General features: G+C 46.6%; 1 protein-coding gene across 3 annotated transcripts in view; it reads left to right on the top strand.

Annotated features, from left to right (window-relative positions):
- The window catches only part of Adcy8 (adenylate cyclase 8), a 214,448-nt gene extending 202,584 nt beyond the window's left edge, over positions 1-11,864 (top strand). For all 3 annotated transcript variants that reach the window (XM_076835574.2, XM_076835573.2, XM_076835572.2), the window contains 4 exons: positions 337-483; positions 6,891-6,983; positions 8,185-8,299; positions 11,377-11,864. In XM_076835574.2, coding sequence (XP_076691689.1) covers positions 337-483; positions 6,891-6,983; positions 8,185-8,299; positions 11,377-11,864 — 843 coding nt within the window. The remainder of the gene's footprint in view (positions 1-336; positions 484-6,890; positions 6,984-8,184; positions 8,300-11,376) is intronic.
- The last annotated feature ends 9,422 nt before the right edge of the window (positions 11,865-21,286 follow it).

The raw sequence follows: 21,286 nt of genomic DNA, 5'->3' as shown, positions 1-21,286 counted from the left end.
TTAGGAGGTAGGAGACTTTGAGAGGTTACTAAGCCATGAATGAGTAGCACCTTTATCTAACAGGTCCCTGGAGAGCTGCCTCAAGGGTAGAAGTTGCTATATATAAACCAGAAAGTGAGTTCTCACCAGATACTAAATCCAGAACTATAAAAAATAAACTCCTGTTCTTCATCAGCAGCCCAGTCTAAGGAACTCTGTTCCAGATGTTGACAATTGTGTCTGGGTTCTGTGTTCTGTCCTCTCACGGGCTCCTATGCACATGTGCACAGGTAGCATCTTGCAGAACCTGACCTCCCATGATCATTTCTGGCTTCCTCTGTGTGTCTCTCTGTCCAGGAGCTGTATTCTCAATCCTATGATGCTGTTGGGGTGATGTTTGCCTCCATCCCAGGATTCGCAGATTTTTACTCTCAGACTGAAATGAATAACCAAGGAGTGGAATGCCTGCGCTTGCTGAACGAGATCATTGCTGACTTTGATGAGGTAAATCTGAGCCTCAGAAATTTACAGTCACAAATGGGCATCATTGTTGTCATAGCCTTGTGTGAATTATCACTTTTGGTGGGTTTTCTAGCATTTAGAGAATTCTAGGCTGTATTATAAACACAGAGACCACGTATTGTCTGACTTAATTATCACAATGACAATTATGAGCTAGCTAATTGATGTTTGATGGATGCATGCATTGGAGAATGTTGAAATCAAGCCAATTAACATCATCACCTCACATTCTGAACATTGTGTGTGTGTGTGTGTGTGTGTGTGTGTGTGATGAAAACACATAAAATCAAACATCCCTTTCAACCCTAAAACCCTCCAGTGGCTTCCCCAGGCCAGCTCCAGCTCCTTAGTGAGGCACAAGGCCTTGAACTCTGTCCTTCTTAGCAACTTCCAAGTGTGCAATGCATTAAATTAACTATAGCTACTGAGGTGTGCAATGGCCCTCAAGTATTTATTCCTCTTAACCAAAGCAGTGTATCTACAGCCAATATCTCCCAGCTCCCACTCACTCCTGGCTGCTGGCAACCACCACTCCATGCTCCACTTCTATGTGTGGCGTTTTTAGATTCTACATGTAAGTGAGATCAGGCAATGTTTGCCTTTCTGTGCTTGGCTTATTTCACTCAGCCTAATGTCCTCCAGGTCCATTTGGGCTGTTGCAATGGATGGAATTTCCTTCTTTGGCAGCCAAAGAGTATCCTGTTATATATATATATATATATATATCATGCTTTCTTCTCCACTCACCCATCAATGGACACTGAGGTTGGTTCCACATCTTGGTTATTGACAATGTGCTGCAAGAGTGAAGATGTCTCAGTACCTTTGCAGGGCTCTCAGACCAGCCCGTCACCATTGGTATGGCCTATGCCTGACCACATCATTTCTGACCTGGACAACTAGTGACTAGTTATCTAGCTCCACTTCCTCCCTCACCTATGTCTCACCATCTGCAGCCACCAAAGGCAGAGCATTCTGCCACATCCTTTGAAGCCTAATTCCCTGGCTTGCCCACCCCAGGCTTTCCCTGGGTGGCTCCGTGTGCACAGAAGTGCCTTCCTCCTTCCACTCAGTACAGGCCCTCTAGATTCCTCCCTGCTGAGCTCACTGTAATGCTGCTGCTGCTCTCTTGCTGGTAGAATTATCACAGGAACTTGGTTGGGATCCTGCAAAATTCTTTCTAGGCACAGAAGAAAGCTGAACATGCTCCAAGCACATCCGGCAAGACTGTTTGCAATAAGCCAGGGCCAGCTCCTCACCCCACAGCCCCTTCCCGCTCAAAGGGCTATCAAAGTCCTCTCACACTTTGGTCCTCTGTTTTCATTTTTTTATAGTGAAAGGGGGTGATGGACCCCACATTATGACCCTAGACGTGTTCAGCCACAGATTAGGTAAATGTGCTGCCTGTGTATTAAATGAAATAACGAAGCCCCTTGCTGCCTCTAAATGGACTTCTGAGGAGGGGCTACCTGTGCCAGGGCTTGGAAATGGCTCTGTGACAAGATGTTCTAAGAAGAAAGCAAAGCCTGGTCCGTGCTCCCACAGAACCATGTTGGGTCAGCCCACGGCCAGCAGAAATCTAAGGGAAATGTAGCTGCATGGAGGCAGAGTTGTGGGGAGAGGTGCGTAGCTAAAAAGCATCCAAGATCTTTGAGCTAAAATTTGAATGGTCAAAGGGCTGCTAAAAGATCAACCTTGAGGGCAAATTTGAGACACCCAAGGCTGCGTGACAACCTATATTTTGAGCATAATTTGCACAGGTAGAAGAGTAGCTTCAAGTTAGCTCAAGAAACTCACATAATGAGCAAAAGTTGCCCAAGCTGTGAATTGAGTCCCTACCTGCCCCCCCCCCGCTCCCCCACACACACACCTCAAAGCAAATCACAAAAGCCCTGCTCTCCTGGTCCCAGAAGAGCTCCTCTGAGCAGGAATTGACTGCCTTTTTTGGCTCCTGATTAATTTTGAGAGGATGCTCTAGCCAGACAGTCTCTAGAAATCCTACTTTGTCTGCTTGGTTTGTCCATCTGTCTGTCCACTTGCAGGACATGAGACCCTAAGAATGTTACAACCTCAGAGTTGGAGAACAAGAAGTTATATCTAAATACCTGTCAACAATTGGAAATAGAAGCCAATGTGAGCCTTGGAGCCAGGGAGGTTCAGTGAGCCCTAGGTCTTCCACTCGGGGCAGTTTCATAGTTGAAGGACCTACTCAGTCTCCCAGAGGAATAGCACTTGGTTCAATGTGCTGCTGTCACCGTCGTGTAAGTCTTAAGTTTTGATCAAAGGATTCCATGTCTTCGTTTGCAAAGGACCTTCAAAATTATGTAGCTGGGAAAAGAGGAAGGGAGACTTAAGGAGAACCACTCATGACATTTTATGTAAGTCTGAAAGTCTTGCATCATAAGGGACTCCTCTGTCCCAAGTAAACCAGGGTATCCTGACATCCATGGTGCAATTTCAGGTAGAATCATCCAAAGAGCCTCACTGGGAAAGTAACTTATATGGGAATCCTGGAGGAGATGAAGGAGTACAATCAGCCATAGGAATACCTGTGGGGATGGTGCCAGGCAGAAGCAAAAGAGGCACAGATCCTTGAGGAGAGAATATGTCACAGCCTCCCATGGGTCTCTCTAACAATCAAATCTTGAAGTGGAGTTTGGAATGTGCCATGACTTATCCAATGATTTGGTAGAACACATCACAGAATTGCACCATTCAAGTTTCAGGTCTGGAAGAAAAATTCAAATCCACATTAGCTCCAGTCCTCAATGTGGTGTGCAGGTGCCAATGACCCGTAGCAGAGTGCATCCTGGGACACTAAAAGGCTTTGGAAGCAAGGATGATCTTGCCAACCTCATATCCCAGTGCCTGGAACATTGCATTCAATAATCATCTATGGAATGAGAAGTTGAATGGTTGAGTCACCCATACTCCAGACCGTCCGTTCTCTTCCTTTATCAAAGCAGTGCCTCTCAAACTTCAGTGTGTCAAAAACACCTGGAAGACGTGCTAAGCCATGTCCAGAGTTTCTGAGTCAGTAGGTGTGGACAGAACCATGACTTTCTGTTTTTTACAAGTTTCTAAGTAATGCTGATGGGACCACACTTTGAAAACCACTGCTTCAAGGCAAGGTGACAGGATAGGAAAGCAGAACATTGGACCCAAGCTTCAAGGTGCAAAGTCTAGCCCTGATTTCTCCTAGATGGATGAACTTAAGAAAGTTCCATCAATCCTGTTGCCTCAGTTTCCTTACATAAAATAGACATAAAATAATTATTGACTGGGGTAATGAGGCATATTATCTATACGAGGTGAAGGTTTGTTAAACCACACTGAGGGGAGAGGCCATCCAATATCACCTAATGTTCCCAAGGAATAATAGCAATCACCAATGCATCCAAGGCCCTTAGATTTGGGTACAAAGAAACACACTACCTTGACCCCTGCCTCAAACATTTTACTGTCACTTGGGCTACCATCCCTCATAAAGTGACAAAAGATGGCTAAGGGTATGAGGTGGGACAGCTAGGAAGCTTTTCACAGGAACAGCCAGGCACAAGTGCAGGCTTCAAGTTGACCAGATTTTATAGAAGCATGGAGGTCAGCCAGCCATCATGAGGTCAGGGAAGCACTGAAATTTAGAAATTCTTGATTCAGAAATTTTTCTCAATATAAAATGAGTGCATGGGATAGAACAGCAAGTGGTTTAACTCAAATCTGCCATTCCAGACTCTCCAGTCTGCCTCTTCTCTGCCTCCTGATCACCTTCAAACACACACTCAAACACACACGTACATACAAACATGCACATACACACCACACACTATGCCCACACAAAGATGCATACATGTCAATACATGCACATAGGTAACATGTCTGCATACTGTGCACATATGTGTGCACACCCACACACAAACACACACAAGTTGACATTGCTGTACAAAAAATATCTATGCACACTACACACATACATGTGTGAACATGCATTCCCATACACCAGAATGCACACATGGACATGTACACAAGCACCATGCACATATGCATATGTCTTCAAACACATTCGCACATGTACTTATACACACACACACACACACACACATATACACACACAAATCTACAACCTGCACTCACAAATGTCATTAGAAGCTATTTCTTAAGCCACCAAACACAAAGCCCTATTTCGTTTATCACAAGTAGTCTCTCCAAATATCCATATGTGTGTCTCCATCTCTAACCCAAGCCATCATTATCTTCCACTTTGATACTGCAATAGGTCACCCCATGTTTCCTCTCCCCTGCAGCATCCAGGATGACCTTTCCAAAATGCAAATCCAACCTAGTCTCTGCCTACTTATGTCCTCTCAGTGCTTGCCACTGCTGTTTTCCTGAAAGCCTGTGTCTTCGATATTTTCAGTGTATCCTACAGGCCCTTGTGTGCTCTGGCCCCATTGCCTCTCCCAGCTCCTAATCTTCAGCTCACAACCAAGTTTACGACTCTGCAGCCATATTGGCCTCTGTGTATTTCTTTGATACACTGTGCATCTCTCCCAACTCTGAGCTTTTTTTATGCTATCTCCTCAGTCTGCATGCTCCCTCAACACTTCTGTGCCCCAAGCCTCCCAACACACAGATTCATACACAAATTGTAGGAAACCCCTTCTCAAGCCTAAGAACTGAAGTTGTAAATCAGCTGCCTTCCCAGATTCACCAGATTGGATCAAAATAGTCTATATTTCTCATGCCTACAACCTGTACATTTCCATCATAAACATAATTAAATTTGAGCTAGTGTGTGATTATTAATTTTTGACATCTGGCCTTACCTGGGCTGTTAGCTCTCTGATGGCCAGGACCTCATATAAATTGTTTCTCAGACATTTAGGAGCTCTGTGAATAGTAGCTGTATTAGTTTCCTGTGGCTGCTGTAACAAATTACTATCAATTTATTGGCTTAAAACAACAGAAATTTATTAAAGCAATCACAGGTCTGTATTCCCTCTGGAGGCTCCAGGGAGAAACCACTTCTTTGTCTTCTCCAGCATCTAGAAGCCACCTGCATTCCCTGGCTTATTGCCTCTTTCTCCATCTGCAAAGCTAGCAATCATGTCACTCTGATTTCTGCTTCCATGTAATGTCCTTCTCTATCTCTTCTGCTTCCCAGTTTCTCCTATGAAGACCATTGTGATTAGATTTCCCAAAACTAATCATACCTGCAAAATCCCTTTAACCAAGAGAAATAAGAGAGGTGTGCTTTCCAGGGATTAGGACATAGAGATCTTAGAAGCTAGGTCCGGAGGCATTATCCTGCCTACCATCATTACTAAATAAGAGACCAAGGTTTCCCCTCCTTAGCATGAAAATCCCAACTGCAGGTAAAGAGGGAGGAAATGCTGAGGATGGCCACCATTCTTTAATTTAGTCATTCATTCGCTCATTCCTCCCTTTAACACTCTCAGCTCTGTCTATACATGCCCCTGGAGTCCTGCATTCCAGTGAGGAGAGAGGGACATGATGACAAACAAAGTCAAACCAGGCATAAGTGCTAAGAAGAGAAGACAAAACAGGAGAGTAAGAGTGTGCAGAAGGGAGAGGGTGCCACGTTCAACTGCAGACAGGGCGGTCAACCAGACTACGCTGGCAAGATGGGGTGGAGGGAAGACCTGGAGGTGAGGAGGGGGCCACAGGTGGTCTGAGGGAGAGTCGTCTCCCGGAACAGCAGATGCAAACCTCCTGAAGCAGAAATGGGCCTGGCGTCTTCCAGGACTAGGAAGGAGGTCAGTGTGGCTGGAATAAAGTGAACAACGAGGACAACAGGGAGGGGTCAGGCTGTGACAAGCTTCGCAGATTGCAGTGAAGACACTTCGACCCTGACAGAGCTGGAAGCCATTGGAGGGTTCTGTATAAAGCAGGGACACGTTCTAACTCACTTGTAAACAGGATCCTTGTGGCCACCACTCTGGGAGAGAGGAGAAAGGAGCAGGCAGGCTCTCCATAGCCCAGCTGGGATCCAGCAGGGGCTTAGACCAGGGTGCAAGCAGGGAGGTGCTAAGGGGGTTCTAAGCACATGGTGAGAAAAGAACCAATGAGGTTTGTTGAGAATTTGGGGACAGTCTTGGTGTCCTCCTTGAGCTAATCAAACAGCCTTGTTTATTTCAAAGATTCTTGGAAACAAACCTACTCCTTCTAGGGTGTCTGGTCACACCATCTAGGCTCCTGGCACTTAGCAGGTGCACAGTCACTGGCTGACTGCGAGACCTTCAGAGAGGCAAGGATCCCCAGCATGAGAGCTAGACTTTTCTTCATGTGAGCTAGGGGCTCATTTTTTTCAGGAGCTGCAGCCTGGGGGAAGAGTAAGCACCAGACTAACACCATTGCCTGATCCATTTCAGCTGCTTGGTGAGGACCGGTTTCAAGACATTGAAAAGATCAAGACCATTGGCAGCACCTACATGGCAGTGTCAGGCCTGTCACCAGAAAAACAGGTAAAGGACTCAGGACCCAAGCATAGCCTTTGCAGGGGCCTTGCTGTTGCCATGTCACTGAAAGTGGTGACACCCCTGTGACTAGGAGGCTTGGGAGCGGGGTTATGAAAACTGTGGTCTGCAGGGACTCAGGCAGGGCCACTCTACTGGATAAAGTAGTACTGCCATGCTGAGAGACCTCCAGGCTTCCCTCTAAACTTCACTTTTCCATTGAACAAAAATCAGGGCCTGCCAGGTGCAGTGGTGCACGCCTGTAATCCCAGCATCTCAGGAGGCTGAGGCAGGAGGATCACGAGTTCAAAGCCAGCCTCAGCAACAGAGAGGCACTAAGCAACTCAGTGAGACCCTGTCTCTAAATAAAATACAAAATAGGGCTGGGGATGTGGCTCAGTGTTCGAGTGCCCCTGAGTTTAATCCCTGATACAAAAAAAACAGGGCCTAGAGATACCTTGATTATGATTTATTTGGGGGTATCACTAAACTCCTAATGCTAGCCTGTTTTATTGTTCTTATTTTAATTTTCTCCTTCCAAAGTTGTATGAAATAATTATAGCTCTGGAATTTTGAGATATTAACCATGTGCCAAGCACTCAGTCTTAAATGGGGACATTAATATCTACCTTCAAGGGCTAATGGATGAATTACCTGGGCTACTGCCATGCTCCCCATACAAAGCCTTGCACCTAGTAAGTCTTCAACAAATGTTAAATGAATATGAGTCCATTGCTGGGGGAGATGGAGTCCTCATTAAATTGCTTCCATCCTTCCTGCACTTTTTTTCCAACTAAAAGAATTCCAAGAATGACTCTCTGGGAAGAAACCCACATGGTACATATTTGTGGAACACAATAGCAGGGGTCAGGAAACTCATACCCACAGGCCAAATCTGGCCCACCACTTACCCTAGTCAATAAAGTTTTATTGGAACATAACCATGTCGAGTCATTTACATTTTATCTTTTTCTCCTTTCAAATACAACAAAGACTATATAGTCTGCAAAACCCAAAATATTTTCTATGTAATGAGCCACATGTGCTGCACTCTTAAGTGAGTCTCCTGTGATCCATGCTTCTGGAAGAGTGCACAGGCGCATGGTTATTTCCTTCTCAGGGACGTGTGGGTAGCGCTAGGGTAGAAAGCCCTGCTGCAGAAACAGTAGCAGTCATCACCCTGAATGAGCCCTTCTCGTGTCTGCTCCAGCAATGTGAAGACAAGTGGGGGCACCTGTGTGCCCTGGCCGACTTCTCCCTCGCCCTGACGGAAAGCATACAGGAGATCAACAAGCATTCATTCAACAATTTTGAACTCCGGATCGGTGAGTCGCAGCTGGAAGCCGGGGCTTCAGAAAACCACTTCCTCGCTCGCTCTGTCAGCAACTTCCACCCCTTGGGTCTCAAGGCAGGGAAATTTTTTCCTTCAAAATTCAGTAGGCTTAGTGTGACCCTGACAAGGACAGGCACAGGGTCAGCTCAGGCCTTTCTGAGGTTCCTCTCACTCAAGATGTTAGAAAAAAGGGAAGGATACTGGCCTGAGTGCAGAAATACAGTAGGGCTGGTCTTTGGCAAATCCTAAAAGATGGTTTCAATCTGGTTCCACCCACCATGCAAGGTCCTGCTTGTAGAGGTAGCTAACCAGCTAAGAACAATTTCATTCTGACTTCTGGGTTGTTTGATACTGGTGGCCCATGGGTTGTTCTCAGGTCTCCTGGATAATGACTTCAGGTGAAAGCAGGACTCTACTCCCAAGGGTACCTGATCCTGTACTGAGCCAGAGTCAGGCAGAGAGTCCTGCAGCATATTGCCCAGCCTTGAAGCTCACCCTCCTTCGGGCTTGGGGACAGGCTTGTGCAAAATAGCAATAAAAAAACAATAATCGTTGGTCTGGGGTTGTGGCTCAGTGGTAGAGCCTTGCCTAGCATGTGTGAGGCACTGGGTTCAATCCTCAGCACCACATATAAGTAAACAAAATGAAGGTATTGTGTCCACCTACAACTAAAAATATTTTTAAAAAACAATCTTGCTATTGAATAATAATCCTTTATGATTTGTGTACTTTGCTAATTACTTCTGCATCACTACTGAACTTCCAGGGGTCTTTAATGCCAGTTTGAAAGCCCCTCCTCTAGTCCCCATTCCCACTTTATAGCTGAGTAAACTCAGACCCAGAAAAGGGGAGTGACTAGCCTAACATCACACAGCCCAGTAGTCATTCCAGCAGCGGCTCCCAGACTTCTCGACTCTGAGATGAGTGACTCCTGGCTGGCAGGGTATGCAGCTGTAGACCCCGACCACCATCCCACACTGCGGATGTCCATTTTACTTCATGTGTTTTCCTTTAGCAGCTCTCAAAGAAAAGGGGTCCAGAAATGCCTATTTTTAAGGAATGCCATGTGCCTTTATTCTTTGGAACAAAATGAAGTTACATTTATGTTTTTGGTTTACGGAGGGGCTGGTCAGGCCTGTTCCCACAGCTTCCATCAACCCTGCATGTCTGTTCTGAAATCAACTACAAAACTGAACCAGGAATAAAGAGAGAACTTTAGTCCTGAACAGAGAGATATTCTAGTAAATTCCAAAGACATTGACTGAACTAGGAGCAACCTTGGCATGATATATTTAACTGCTGTACAGTTATATTGATCTCAGAGGTTTGACAATTAATTTCCCAGCTGATCAAGCATCTCAGTACGTGTTTCAGAACTGCAGTAGCCAACTCTATGACCTTGGGCAAGACGTTCTCACCCTCTGAGTCTCAGTTTCCTCCTGTGTAAGCTGGATGCTACACTCACACTCTGCCTGTCAGCTCATAAGTCATATGGGAGTCAGATGGGATGATGGCTCTGAATGTGCCCTGCAAAATTTAGAGCTAATGATCATTGTGATTCACGTGCATTCTACAGTCTGCTTTTCAAATTTGCAGTCACTTTAATGGTGTGTGTGTGTGTGTGTGTGTGTGTGTTAAAATTTAGAGCTAATGATCATTGTGATTCACATGCATTCTACTGTCTGCTTTTCAAATTTGCAGTCACTTTAATGGTGTGTGTGTGTGTGTGTGTGTGTGTGTGTGTGTGTGTGTGTTAAAATTTAGAGCTAATGATCATTGTGATTCACATGCATTCTACTGTCTGCTTTTCAAATTTGCAGTCACTTTAATGGTGTGGGGGTGTGGGGGTGTTGCTCTGCCTCTGCCTGGAAGAACCCCACCCAGATAATTGTCTGACTGGTCACATCACTTTCTTCAAATCTCTGCTCAAAAAGGTCTTAGCTCATGGTCCTTACTCCTGAGTATACCCCTACTTTCTCTATCCCTGTACCCTGATTGCTGACATTGTATTACCTGTTTTCTTATTTCCTCTCTCCCCAGTAGAAGGTGAACTCCATGAGGGCCAGGACTTTATCTCTTTTCTTGCCCACCATATCCCCAGTGCCTGGAACAGTACCTGGCCCATAGTAGGTGCCTACTCAGTGTGTACACATGCCCACTTACATGTTTAGTGAAATGCTGTCATTTCTAGAAGTGAAGTCTAGGTTTCCCAAAGGAGGCAGCTCCCTTTGCCAAATAGGATTAGGGAGAAGTAGAATCCAAGCAGAGAGAAAGTTGGGACCAAGGCTCAAAGATGGTAAGCAGCAGGTGGTAGGTGTGGTAGGTGACTGGCACGGGAACCAGCAGAGCAGTATGGACGTGGAGCAGGGGTAAGGGAGAGGGTAGGGGAGAATGTGGCTCGTGAGTTAAGCAAAAGCTAAACCAGAGAAGTCCTGGATCTTAGGGAGCTTCAGCTTTATCCTGCAGGTCAAAAGAGTCCTGGCAGATGTATAAGAGGGCGGTAACTTGGTCACATGTGTGCGTCACGCCCTTCCCCTTCTGTGAAAGTGTGGAGGGTGGAGCGAGAGGACAAGGGAGGAGACAGAGAAGCAGTAGGAAGCCTTCCATGGGCTGATGGAGGGTGTGGAAGAGCTGCACCAGGAACAGAGGAGGGAAAGCTCTGCCCCTGCTCTCAGAGCACTGTGTGGGCAGAAGCAGGAGATCCCAGGTCCTGCCTCCTGGTCAGCGTTTCCTCATCGCACAGGCCTAGCCAAGCCAGTGTGCGTGGGAGAACAGCAGTTCTGCTATGTCGAGCAAGCACTGGTTGGAGGCCCTATGCCCGGGGCTTTGCTTCTGTTATCTTGTTGACACTTCCTTTCATTATTTCCATTTTACAGATGGGAAAAGTGAGGTCCAACTAGGTTAAGTAGCTGACCTACATCACACATCTCCTAAGTGACTTAGGCAGGATCTGGACCCTGCAATTCATCCTCAGAGACACATGTTTGATGGCCTCCACCCCAGGTAGGGTCCCAACCCCATCTGTCCCTCTTTTCTCCCTCATCTCTCGCTCCTTCGGTTCATTCACAGGCATCAGCCATGGCTCAGTGGTAGCTGGAGTGATTGGCGCCAAGAAACCACAGTATGACATTTGGGGCAAAACCGTGAACCTGGCGAGCCGAATGGACAGCACGGGGGTGAGCGGCCGGATCCAAGTCCCAGAGGAGACCTATCTCATCCTGAAGGACCAGGGCTTTGCCTTTGACTACCGAGGGGAGATCTACGTGAAGGGCATCAGCGAGCAGGAAGGGAAAATCAAAACGTACTTTCTCCTGGGAAGAGTCCAGCCCAACCCGTTCATCTTGCCCCCGAGAAGACTGCCCGGGCAGTACTCCTTGGCCGCAGTGGTCCTGGGCCTGGTGCAGTCCCTCAACAGGCAGAGGCAGAAGCAGCTGCTCAACGAGAACAACAACACAGGGATCATCAAGGGCCACTACAACCGGCGGACTTTGCTGAGCCCCAGTGGGCCGGAGCCTGGAGCCCAAGCCGAAGGCACCGACAAATCTGATTTGCCATGAAAACATTTTCTTTGTGTTTTTTTTTTTTTTTTGTATTTCTTTTATATATAAAATAAATATACTAATAAAAAGGTTTAATTTTTTTTAGAACAAGGATGGTTTCATTGGTCTTTTTGAATGCACCAGGTCAAACACATTTGAAGTTCTCAACAATCGCATGTGTTAATCACCTCTTACATACAGAGTTTATTGAGAATCAAAGATAATTACTTTCTGGCTTTGGTAAGTTTGCAACCAATTGGAAAGAGGAACGTGTAAACAGGCCCAATGCAGACAGACAATACAGCGGCCATTTTTGGAGCACTTGTCACATGCTGGGTCAGCTGCCAGATTCCCTCCCTAAAGACCTCATGTGGCCCTCCCTGTCAGGCAGCAACTGTTGAGCATCCACAATGCCCCCACGTGCCAGAGAAGTCATGGCAGAAGTGTTTCCCCCACACAGCTATCATGCAGGCAGGGTGATAACAGGTAATATTTTGATAAACCAGTGCATAAATAATCTACTTCCAGACAGGGGTAGATGCAATGAAGAAAACTAAGTAGGGTGATTGAATAAAGAATTGGAGGGAAGGGTGCTGATTTAATTGGAGTCAGCAGGGAAGGTTTCTTTGAGGACATGGTATTGAAGACTGGCCCTAAAAAAATGAGACAGTAGCAACCAGAAGGAAAATGATCCAGGTAAAGGAAGCCCATGAGAACACCCTGGAGCGGGATCAAGCCCCACACATTAGCGGAATAGTTGAAAGTCAACTCCTAGGGAAGCTGTATGCGCAAGGTCCACTGTTACCTGGAATGGCTGCGTCGGACACTCCTCCCGTGACCTCGAGACTGCAAAGAAAGTTTCATACAGATGACAAAGCACAAAAAAATATTTTTAAAAAATTAAAGGATTTGCTCAAACGTATGTAGTTACTTGTAAAACTAGCTCCAGATCTACGCTGGCAGATAAATATGAACACTACAACAAATGACTGTCACACTTAGGAGCTGAAATACAATAAAAAGACTTGTTTCTCATCCATGTCCTAGTAAGGGTACGGCCAGGGTGGGGGGCTTCCATGCAGTGGATTTGGAACCCTGCCTCCTTCCACTGAGGCATTAGAGTCCTCTTTTTGGTCCTCTATATCCAACCAGCTGAAGACAAGAAAGGTAAAGGAAAGAGAGGCACTCAGAAGCTCGCAGACACCAGGCCTGGGCTCCTACAGTATTGTTCTGTCCCCTCTTTCTGCAAAGGAAGTAAGGGAACGGGTTCTTCCTGTGTTCTCATACTAAAAGGTAAATGAAACACAATGGATAGTATTTGCCTCTGTCCCAAAGAATTTATATCTGCCAAACCCCAAAGCCCATGTTGGAAAGCATTAAGCCATTCTGGTAAGGGCTGTATTGGAGATATGGGAAGGGCACTGATGGAATCCCAATTATCTTCTAAATTCTTGACCCTGAACAGCAACCAGTTTAAAAGTAGCTCCAGATAATGACTCCACAACAGACATGCTCTCAAATAAAAATCTTCTGAGGTCTTGCAGGTGAGGGGAGACCTCCATGGTAGACATGAACCCTTCTTCTCTAGAGGCACAAAACATGGAGAAGGAATTGAGGCGCAGGTAGACATGGGACTGTCAGCCATGATTGGAGTGCCTTCACTTTTGGAAACCATGTGCACAATAAGGAAACTCTAGAGGCCCCAATGAAATGTGAAGCAGGTGTTCTGAACAGTCTCTATACCGAAAAGTCCTGTGCCAAGGCCAAGGGTAATATAATCCTTGCAGACTCTGAGAATCCCAGGTTGGGAAAGCCTCAGGGGTCATTCAGACCAACCTGGAGAGGATATTCATCTTTGGGGGCACAAGATGGAGTTCAGGCAGGTTGGGAGTTCAGCAACAAACCTAGCAAAGAGCCGGCCTCAGTGGAGGCACTCAGGCTGTAAAGGCATGGTGTCTAGCAAAGAAATTTGACAGGGGTCATCGAGCCTTGGCCTGCTCCAGGGCACAGAGCCCATCTAAGGTCTGCAGGCAGTGCTGAGCAGAGACTCCAGGAGGCCGACAAGCCATGGAGAGCTGGAATCCAGGCTGGGAAGCAAGGCCACCAGGGACAGACTTAGTCTATAAACCCTGAGCCGTGGTCCTGGGCAAGAAAAATGAGAAGAAGTTAAGACAGAAAATATTAGAACTATGGAAGCTGACATTTTGGGGGTGAGAAATGGGCTGTCATTAGGACACTTCATCCAGAACCTGAGCCCTGTGCTCTAGCTGAGCCCATTCATGGGGACCAGAGCTTGTGCAGTCTTCCACACTAAGGGCAAAAAGCAAGGGACAGAACTGACAAAGTGGTCTTTTGTGGCTGAAAATCTAAGGAATGAGCTTCATCTTGGGTCTTGTGTGGTCTAGAGAAATTGGGGAAAGCAAAGAGTCTCTGAAATTAAAGTTATGTTCCTGTTTATGTTCCTTTGTTTGGTGAGGAGGGAGCAAGGGAGTTCATTCAACTCATTTATTAAAAGAAAAAAACTTAAAGTGTCAAGCAATTTCTAGGAAGCTGGCATAGCTCAGAACCCAGCCTGGCACAGTGCTCTAGCCAGGGACATGGACCACCCTTTCCCTTCTGAACTCTGCTTGTGAAACCTGGGGGTCTGCCCTTGGAATTGGCGAGGATAGATTCCTACAGAAGCAACAGAATCTAAAATGCTGAAGTTAAAAGAGGAATGCAAAATAGAACTGCTTTAGCCTGAGTGTGTTCAGGCCTAACAGAAAAGATTTCTCCCAGCTCTGCATTCCTGATTTGATCTTCCCGGGCTGGTGCAGGGCCAGATATCCTTACCATTGATCAGCCTGGGTAGGGACTGCAGTGTCCCATAAGACAAGCACAGCCCTGCTAGAGAACAGGCCAGGGTATCCACCATATTCCTCCAAGGACCAGGATTGAGGAGCTGCTGCCTCACCATCTGCCGTTCCATAAAGCCAGGCAGGTCACCTTGAGCTCAGGATGCCCCACACCCACTTCACCGTGTCCTTCTTTCTTTAGGAACTGTATGAGTTGTGACCGCGCAGTTGCAACCATCACAGGGTTGCAGGCTGAGCAAAGGGGGACAGTCACTAGCTGGAAAAGCAGCAGCCATCGGGATAGCCTAGGGCCATCTACTCTCATCCCAGACAGATTCATTCTCTTCTCCCAGATGGACAAACAATGATGACTGTTTTCTTTGTGTGCCCTGTCATGGGAAATGTGGACCAGGGCTGGGTTGAGAGTTAGAGGCAGTTTCTTGGTTTGAATCCTATAGCTGCCACCTTCCAGTTTTGATACTGGGCAACTGGCAGGATTTATGTGCACCTTAGGTTCTTCCCCTGCCATGGGGGAATCATAAGGGAAGCTTCAGGTTTGAGAAACCTGGTGAGCATGCCATAAACACCCCAAGGGTCTTGGGCAGTGCTCAGATATTAAGCCCACTGATAATGGTGTAGCACTACATGAATATTTGCAGATATCTGCATCACTGAAGTCCCAAACAAGACTCACCTCTGTTCGGTTCATTTAACCTCATATAACAAAACAGGCTTCAGTCATATGACCCCATATTAATACAAAACAGGATTCGGTTTTGAAGGCCTTTGGGTTTTAGATGGTGGGTTTCAACTCGTCAGCACACAGCACGTCATGTAGCTGTGGTGAAGACAACAGGCGACCACACATTCAAGGCACCCTGCAGCTGGGCTTTGTGAAGTTCTCTAAGGCTGCTTTACAGACACATATATTTTTTTAATTGAAAATGTGCACAGCTGCAATTTTTCTTATTGTTTTTATTCGTATGTATATAAAAAATTTTTTCTTCCAAGAATTGGTGATGCTTCAAAAATGAAAACAATGATCAGCCAAAGTGAAGGATGAGGGTTCCTTTCAAGGGCTGCAAAGGGGTCCCCTTGGCCTGTGGCCACAGGACTCTGAGTCAGAGGTCTCCATCACTCCTGGGATGGAGTGGGCATCTCACAGAGGGCCCTGGCCAGCGCCTGGGAAACCATGTAGGGAACTTCCTGCAGGTGGAGATAAATTTTCCCCAGGGCCACACTACCTGCTGGTGACCTAGATTCTAGGATCACGCCCTGCCCTTCTAGAAGGAGCAAGGGTTGGAGCTCATTTCCTTTCCTGACATTTTCATTTCAGACCGCAGGCCTTCCTGACACTCTGGCTACCCACGTCAAGCAGCTTTTCTAAGTGAGAATATTGCTCTCAAATTAGCTGTGGGCTCCAAACAACTGAACCCAATATTTTATTGATGAGTTATCAGGGGCAGGGTGCCCTGTAAAATAGCACCATGTGCCTGTTTGAATTATTAATTGCATATCAGCCGCACCGCACGCTAGCAGCCTACTCCTCCCTCCGCGCCCAGGAAGATCAGATTACCATTCTTTGGGGGATCAATTTATCCCTCATGGTCAAAGCCATGAACTTGTCTTTACCTTTTATAAAACAGATAGCATGACCCAAATGCAGGCTGTTTCTGTTTGGAAATAATTTCACTCAATCTCCTCATAATTCACTGGCCCCTATTAGGATATTATCCTAACAATGATAAGAATATGTTTAGAGTCCTTTACAGTTTACAAAGACCATTTCCAAATAAGGTTTTGACTGATCTTCATAACAGCTCTCAAAAAGGGAGAATAATATCCAAAAAATATCCCAATTTTTCCAGGAAATAGGGACTCATAGAAAGTAAGAAAAATAAAATGTATGTAAAATTCTAACTAAAAATAGAATATTAAAGCTGAAAGAGCTTAAAGATTGTACGTAGTCCAAAGTTCTGATTTTATACGGCTTCATAAAAGGCAGGAATGTTCAGAACCTGATCCCTTGCTCTGTTTTGACTCTGCTCTTAATTTGCTCACTGTAGTAAAATGGACCAGATCCCTCCAGGCCCCCGGACTACACGAGACTGGCTTGCATCCCTTTGGAAGTGGAAGGGCCGCACGGCCTGCGTGCCCCTGGCCCTGCACAGGAGTGCGCTCTGGCTCCCACTCTGCCACACCCAACTCCCTTCCACACCCACTCCCTTGCACCCAAGGAAAGCCCAGACCCTTCTCAAGCCTTGTAAACACATAAACACACTTGGGCTACATCACACATGCACACGCCTCCACCTAACACCATACACACATACACACATACCTATACACTTCTGCATGTTTTCTGGCACACTGGCACTCTCACACTCTCTCAAATGCACACAGACGTACACACTCACACTCTAAGAGGTTCATACACACTCACACCCCGAAACACATGCATCACACCATACACTCACACTCTTACATGCCTACTCTCAGGCTTTCACATGGTCACACACACTCACATTCACACACATACCACATCTCACACTCACACACTCTTGCTCTCATGCATGGCAGCCTGAGCTCTCTGGCATCCTTTCTGCAAGCACTGAGACCTGTTCTGCTCCATAGATGCCTCCTTCCCGCCAGCACTGGGGGTTTGTCTGTGGAATCCTACAAGCCTGATTTCAAAGGTTCAGCGTCTCCACAGCACCCAACACACACGTGCATGCATGCACACAGACGTACACACACACACACACACACACACACACACACGCTGGGCATCTGCATATAAAGGTAGAAAGGGACTTGCTCTATAACCAAGAAGGTAGCAATGGAAGAAAAATAGAAGTTGGTCCTTGGAAAATGTTCCTGGTCAGTGTTCTTAGCACTTCTTCCTCTGCCCAGGTTTAAACCAGCATCACCGCACATGGCGGCAGCAGCCCTCTGCCTTTTCCTAACAACCAGTCTCACCATAACCACCTGCACCGTCTCCATGGAGCGGCCATCATTATCAATGGGAGGGGCAGTGTGGGACCCCTGGAGCCATGATGAGCAATTGACCAGGTGTTCTTTTGAGAAACGGCTTACTATCTTTCAGAAATGACCAAACACACTAGTGAAGGCACACAAGTTATGGACCCCTGGGACACTGTCTTTGGGTGCCAGCTGTGAGGGAAGTGCCCTCTCTTGGTAGCACTCAGAGTCCACAGGACAGATGGCTTCTGAGGAGCATGCAGACAGCAAGAGACACACCAGCCGCCCTAGGAAAACCCCTCGAGCTAGGACATGCCTTCTCTGACTTTGTCAAGTTCCTGCTGAAGTATGTGTCTGCTTGGCTGAAAGTAAGGACGCTTCTTTCGTTGGGGTGACCTGCAGTTTGGATTGTTGTATTAAAGGCATGAGATGTGGGGGGACTGGCAAATACTGAGATTTCAAACACCAATAGACTGGCTCACCTCACCACACCCTCTGCCCCCAGCTGTCCTTTTAGCTCTGGCTCCTGCTTGCAGCTCTGCCACAGAGGTTTCCTCTAAAGGAGACGGCAACCATCTCTCTGCCATGTTGCCATACAGCGATGGGGGCAGGGTGGTGGGGAACAGCCACATGAATAAGGAAGCCAGAGTAATAACCTGGTGGGCAACGCATGTGCCTGGACCGGGGCAGCAGCCATCGGGGTGGGGAATGTGGTCAGATTCTGGGTCTGCTGAGGCTGTGGACACTGGACTGACATGATTTGAGTGAGGATGGATTGAACCAAAGATACGGAGGAGAAGAGGGGGTGATGACTACAATGTTTGGGGCCATCTACTGAGATACTGGAGACAACAGGAGGAACAGGTTTGGGGAAGACCACCATTTGTTTTGCACACCTGGACTTAAGGTGCCTGGTACATATTTGGACGTGTGAGTCTGACTCTAGAGGAAAATCCAGACTTCAGAGATGGTGATAACACCTGGCCTCTTGGGAGTATTTGAGCCCACCATCCACTCTCTCCTTCACATCCCTGCGGATAACACCCATGACACCCTCCAGGCCTCGGGCACGCCTCTGAGCACGGTTCCCTAACTCCTCCATTCTTAGCTGCCCTTGCCCACTACACACCCCTGTTCTATCATATTTCCTATGACATCAACCATCACCTCTGCTGAGGACTCTCAAATCTAAATGAACTGGGACGCGACTGTCTAACTGGTTCCCATGCAACCCCACCTAGATGTCCCGGGAGCCCTCCAGTCAAATGCTCTATAACAAAGCTCATCTTCTCTGCCAGCTGCTGCTGCCACCAGAGGGGAACAACAGTTAGCTCAGCCAGACAGCTTGCTGGTTCTCCAATCACCCCTCCCCCTTCTTCTCCCTGCTGCTGATTACCCCTGCTGTTACCCCTGATTAAGATTCTACTGCAAATAGGTTGGCTTCTTCTCCCATATTGCCTGTCTGACTTTAAGCATATCGGCCTAAAATCCAGCAAGACCATGCCACCTAGCATTTTAGTGCAGGCTTTGGAACCAGGTGAGCCGGATCAGAATCTACTTACTAGCTGTTACCTTTGGCAATTTGCTTAGCCTTTCTTTGCATCTGTTTATCCATCAGTGTGACATGGTTATGGTAGAACATGCTTCATAAAGTTATGGGACTTAACTAAGATTTGACTGAGAGAGAAAGGAGAGAGCCGGAGAGATGCAGAGATATACATAAAGATAAGTGTAGGGTGTGTGTCCCAAATCCCTACAGCAGATGAGATCCACATCAAGATCTTTTCTCTCTCTAGTTTTACCCTGTAGGAGCCTATTTTCTGAAACATAATTGGAAATAGTATGAGATTTTGGGGGAGATCCAAATTCACCAGCACCACCCTCATCCCATCTTTCCCTGAAGTGTTAGGAACTAATTAATAAATAAGACACAAGAGGCAGACAGGTAGTAAGATTTTAGCTTTATTATAGATAAAATTTGAAAAACATGGATTGGGTCAGTGACCAAAAGGACGTCCCAGGAGTTCCCCTTGACTTGAACGTATTGTTGCTAAGACAAAGCTCCTCTGTCAAGGGTGTCATTCTGAGTTCACCCTGTAATGGAGGGCAGCCCTGAGGGGGAAAATGGTCCTCTCTTTCTGGCTGTCAAATCTCAAAGGAATAGGGCTGGAGCACTTTCCCGAGCGTGCAGTCTCTTCTCCTAAACTCTCCTCCATGGAAAGTGCACTCTCATGACCACACCAATCTGATCACTTTAGAGCTCTTGAGGAGGGGACAATACCTTCCATGATGACAACTCCACCTGACACCCCCCCTTCTTCTCACCCCTCCCCCTTCCAATGCAACATTTCTATCTTTTCAACAGGAACCTTCTGGGCCTTTTTTCCCCAGCGTCACTGACAGAAACCCTGATGGCTTCTCTTTCTCTCAAAAGAGCCTATCATGAATGCACAGAAGTTATTTATACAAGTTGCCACAAACCTGGGCCTGTGTTGTCACTGCAGGAATATAAGCCCATAGCCCAGAGTGCAGGGGTCAAGGGCACTCAAAGGCATTGCCAGGGAGCAGACTTAACACTTCCTCTACCGCCACCTTCTGCAGGAAAGGGTGTTCATTGTCTTGAAATAAGAGCAAGAATCTTGCATTTGATGATTTCCATCTCTTTGGTAAAAATGAACCAAATGTTTCATTAAATAATGATGGAGAAGTGCTTTCTTTGTATCAACAAAGGCATTCTTGAAAACAAGAGCTCTCTTTTCATTCTAAACAGAAAATATTAACAAGCTGCAGTGGAAACTGCTCATTGTTCCCTGGTTCCCATTTCCCCAACTTTATGGGTGACAAAAGGAAGGGAAGTTGCATTCCCAAGCTAGGGCTGCCCTGGCTATGGAGCCATGTCTCTCTAAGTCCTGCCCAACAGGAGGTGAGGGAATATGTAAGCTGCCCCTTCTAGGAACTCATCTTCCTGCATCCTGAAATATGGGTGCCGCTGTCTTGGACTGGTTATTAATTGTCGGTTGCTATATAACAAAATTGAAGGGCCTCAAGTAGAAAACATGCATGATCTCATAGTTCCCAGAAATCAGAAATTCAGAAGAGGCTAAGCTGGGCAGTTCTGGCTCAGAGCGCCTAGAGAAGTTGCAGTCAGGATCTTAGCCAGGTCTCTGGTCCCACCAGGCTTGGGCTGCAAGATTCATGTCTAAGCTGGCTCACACATAGGAGGACCCAGTTTCTCTCTGGCTTTTGGTGGGAGATCTCAGTTCTCCATCTGGGCCTCTCCACAGGGTGCTTGAGTGTCCTCACAATATGGCACTGGCTTCCCCAGAGTGACCCAAGGAGGAAACCACATTGCCTTCTTACAACTTGGTCACTTCTTTAGGAACAAGTTACTCAATTCAGCCCCTACTCATGGGAGGACACCATAGAACATACTTTTATTAAAATTTATTTGTTTATTTTAATTAGGTACATTTGACAGCAGAATGCATTTTGATTCATTGTACACAATTGCATCACAACTTTACATTTTTATGGTTGTACACGATGTAGCGTCACACCATATGTGCAGTCATACATGTACCTAGGATAATGATGTCCATCTCATTCCACCATCTTTCCTGCCCC

Source organism: Callospermophilus lateralis, chromosome 16 (assembly GCF_048772815.1).
Source record: "Callospermophilus lateralis isolate mCalLat2 chromosome 16, mCalLat2.hap1, whole genome shotgun sequence".
Lineage (NCBI taxonomy): Eukaryota > Metazoa > Chordata > Mammalia > Rodentia > Sciuridae > Callospermophilus > Callospermophilus lateralis.
This window is presented reverse-complemented; position numbering and strand designations above follow the sequence as displayed.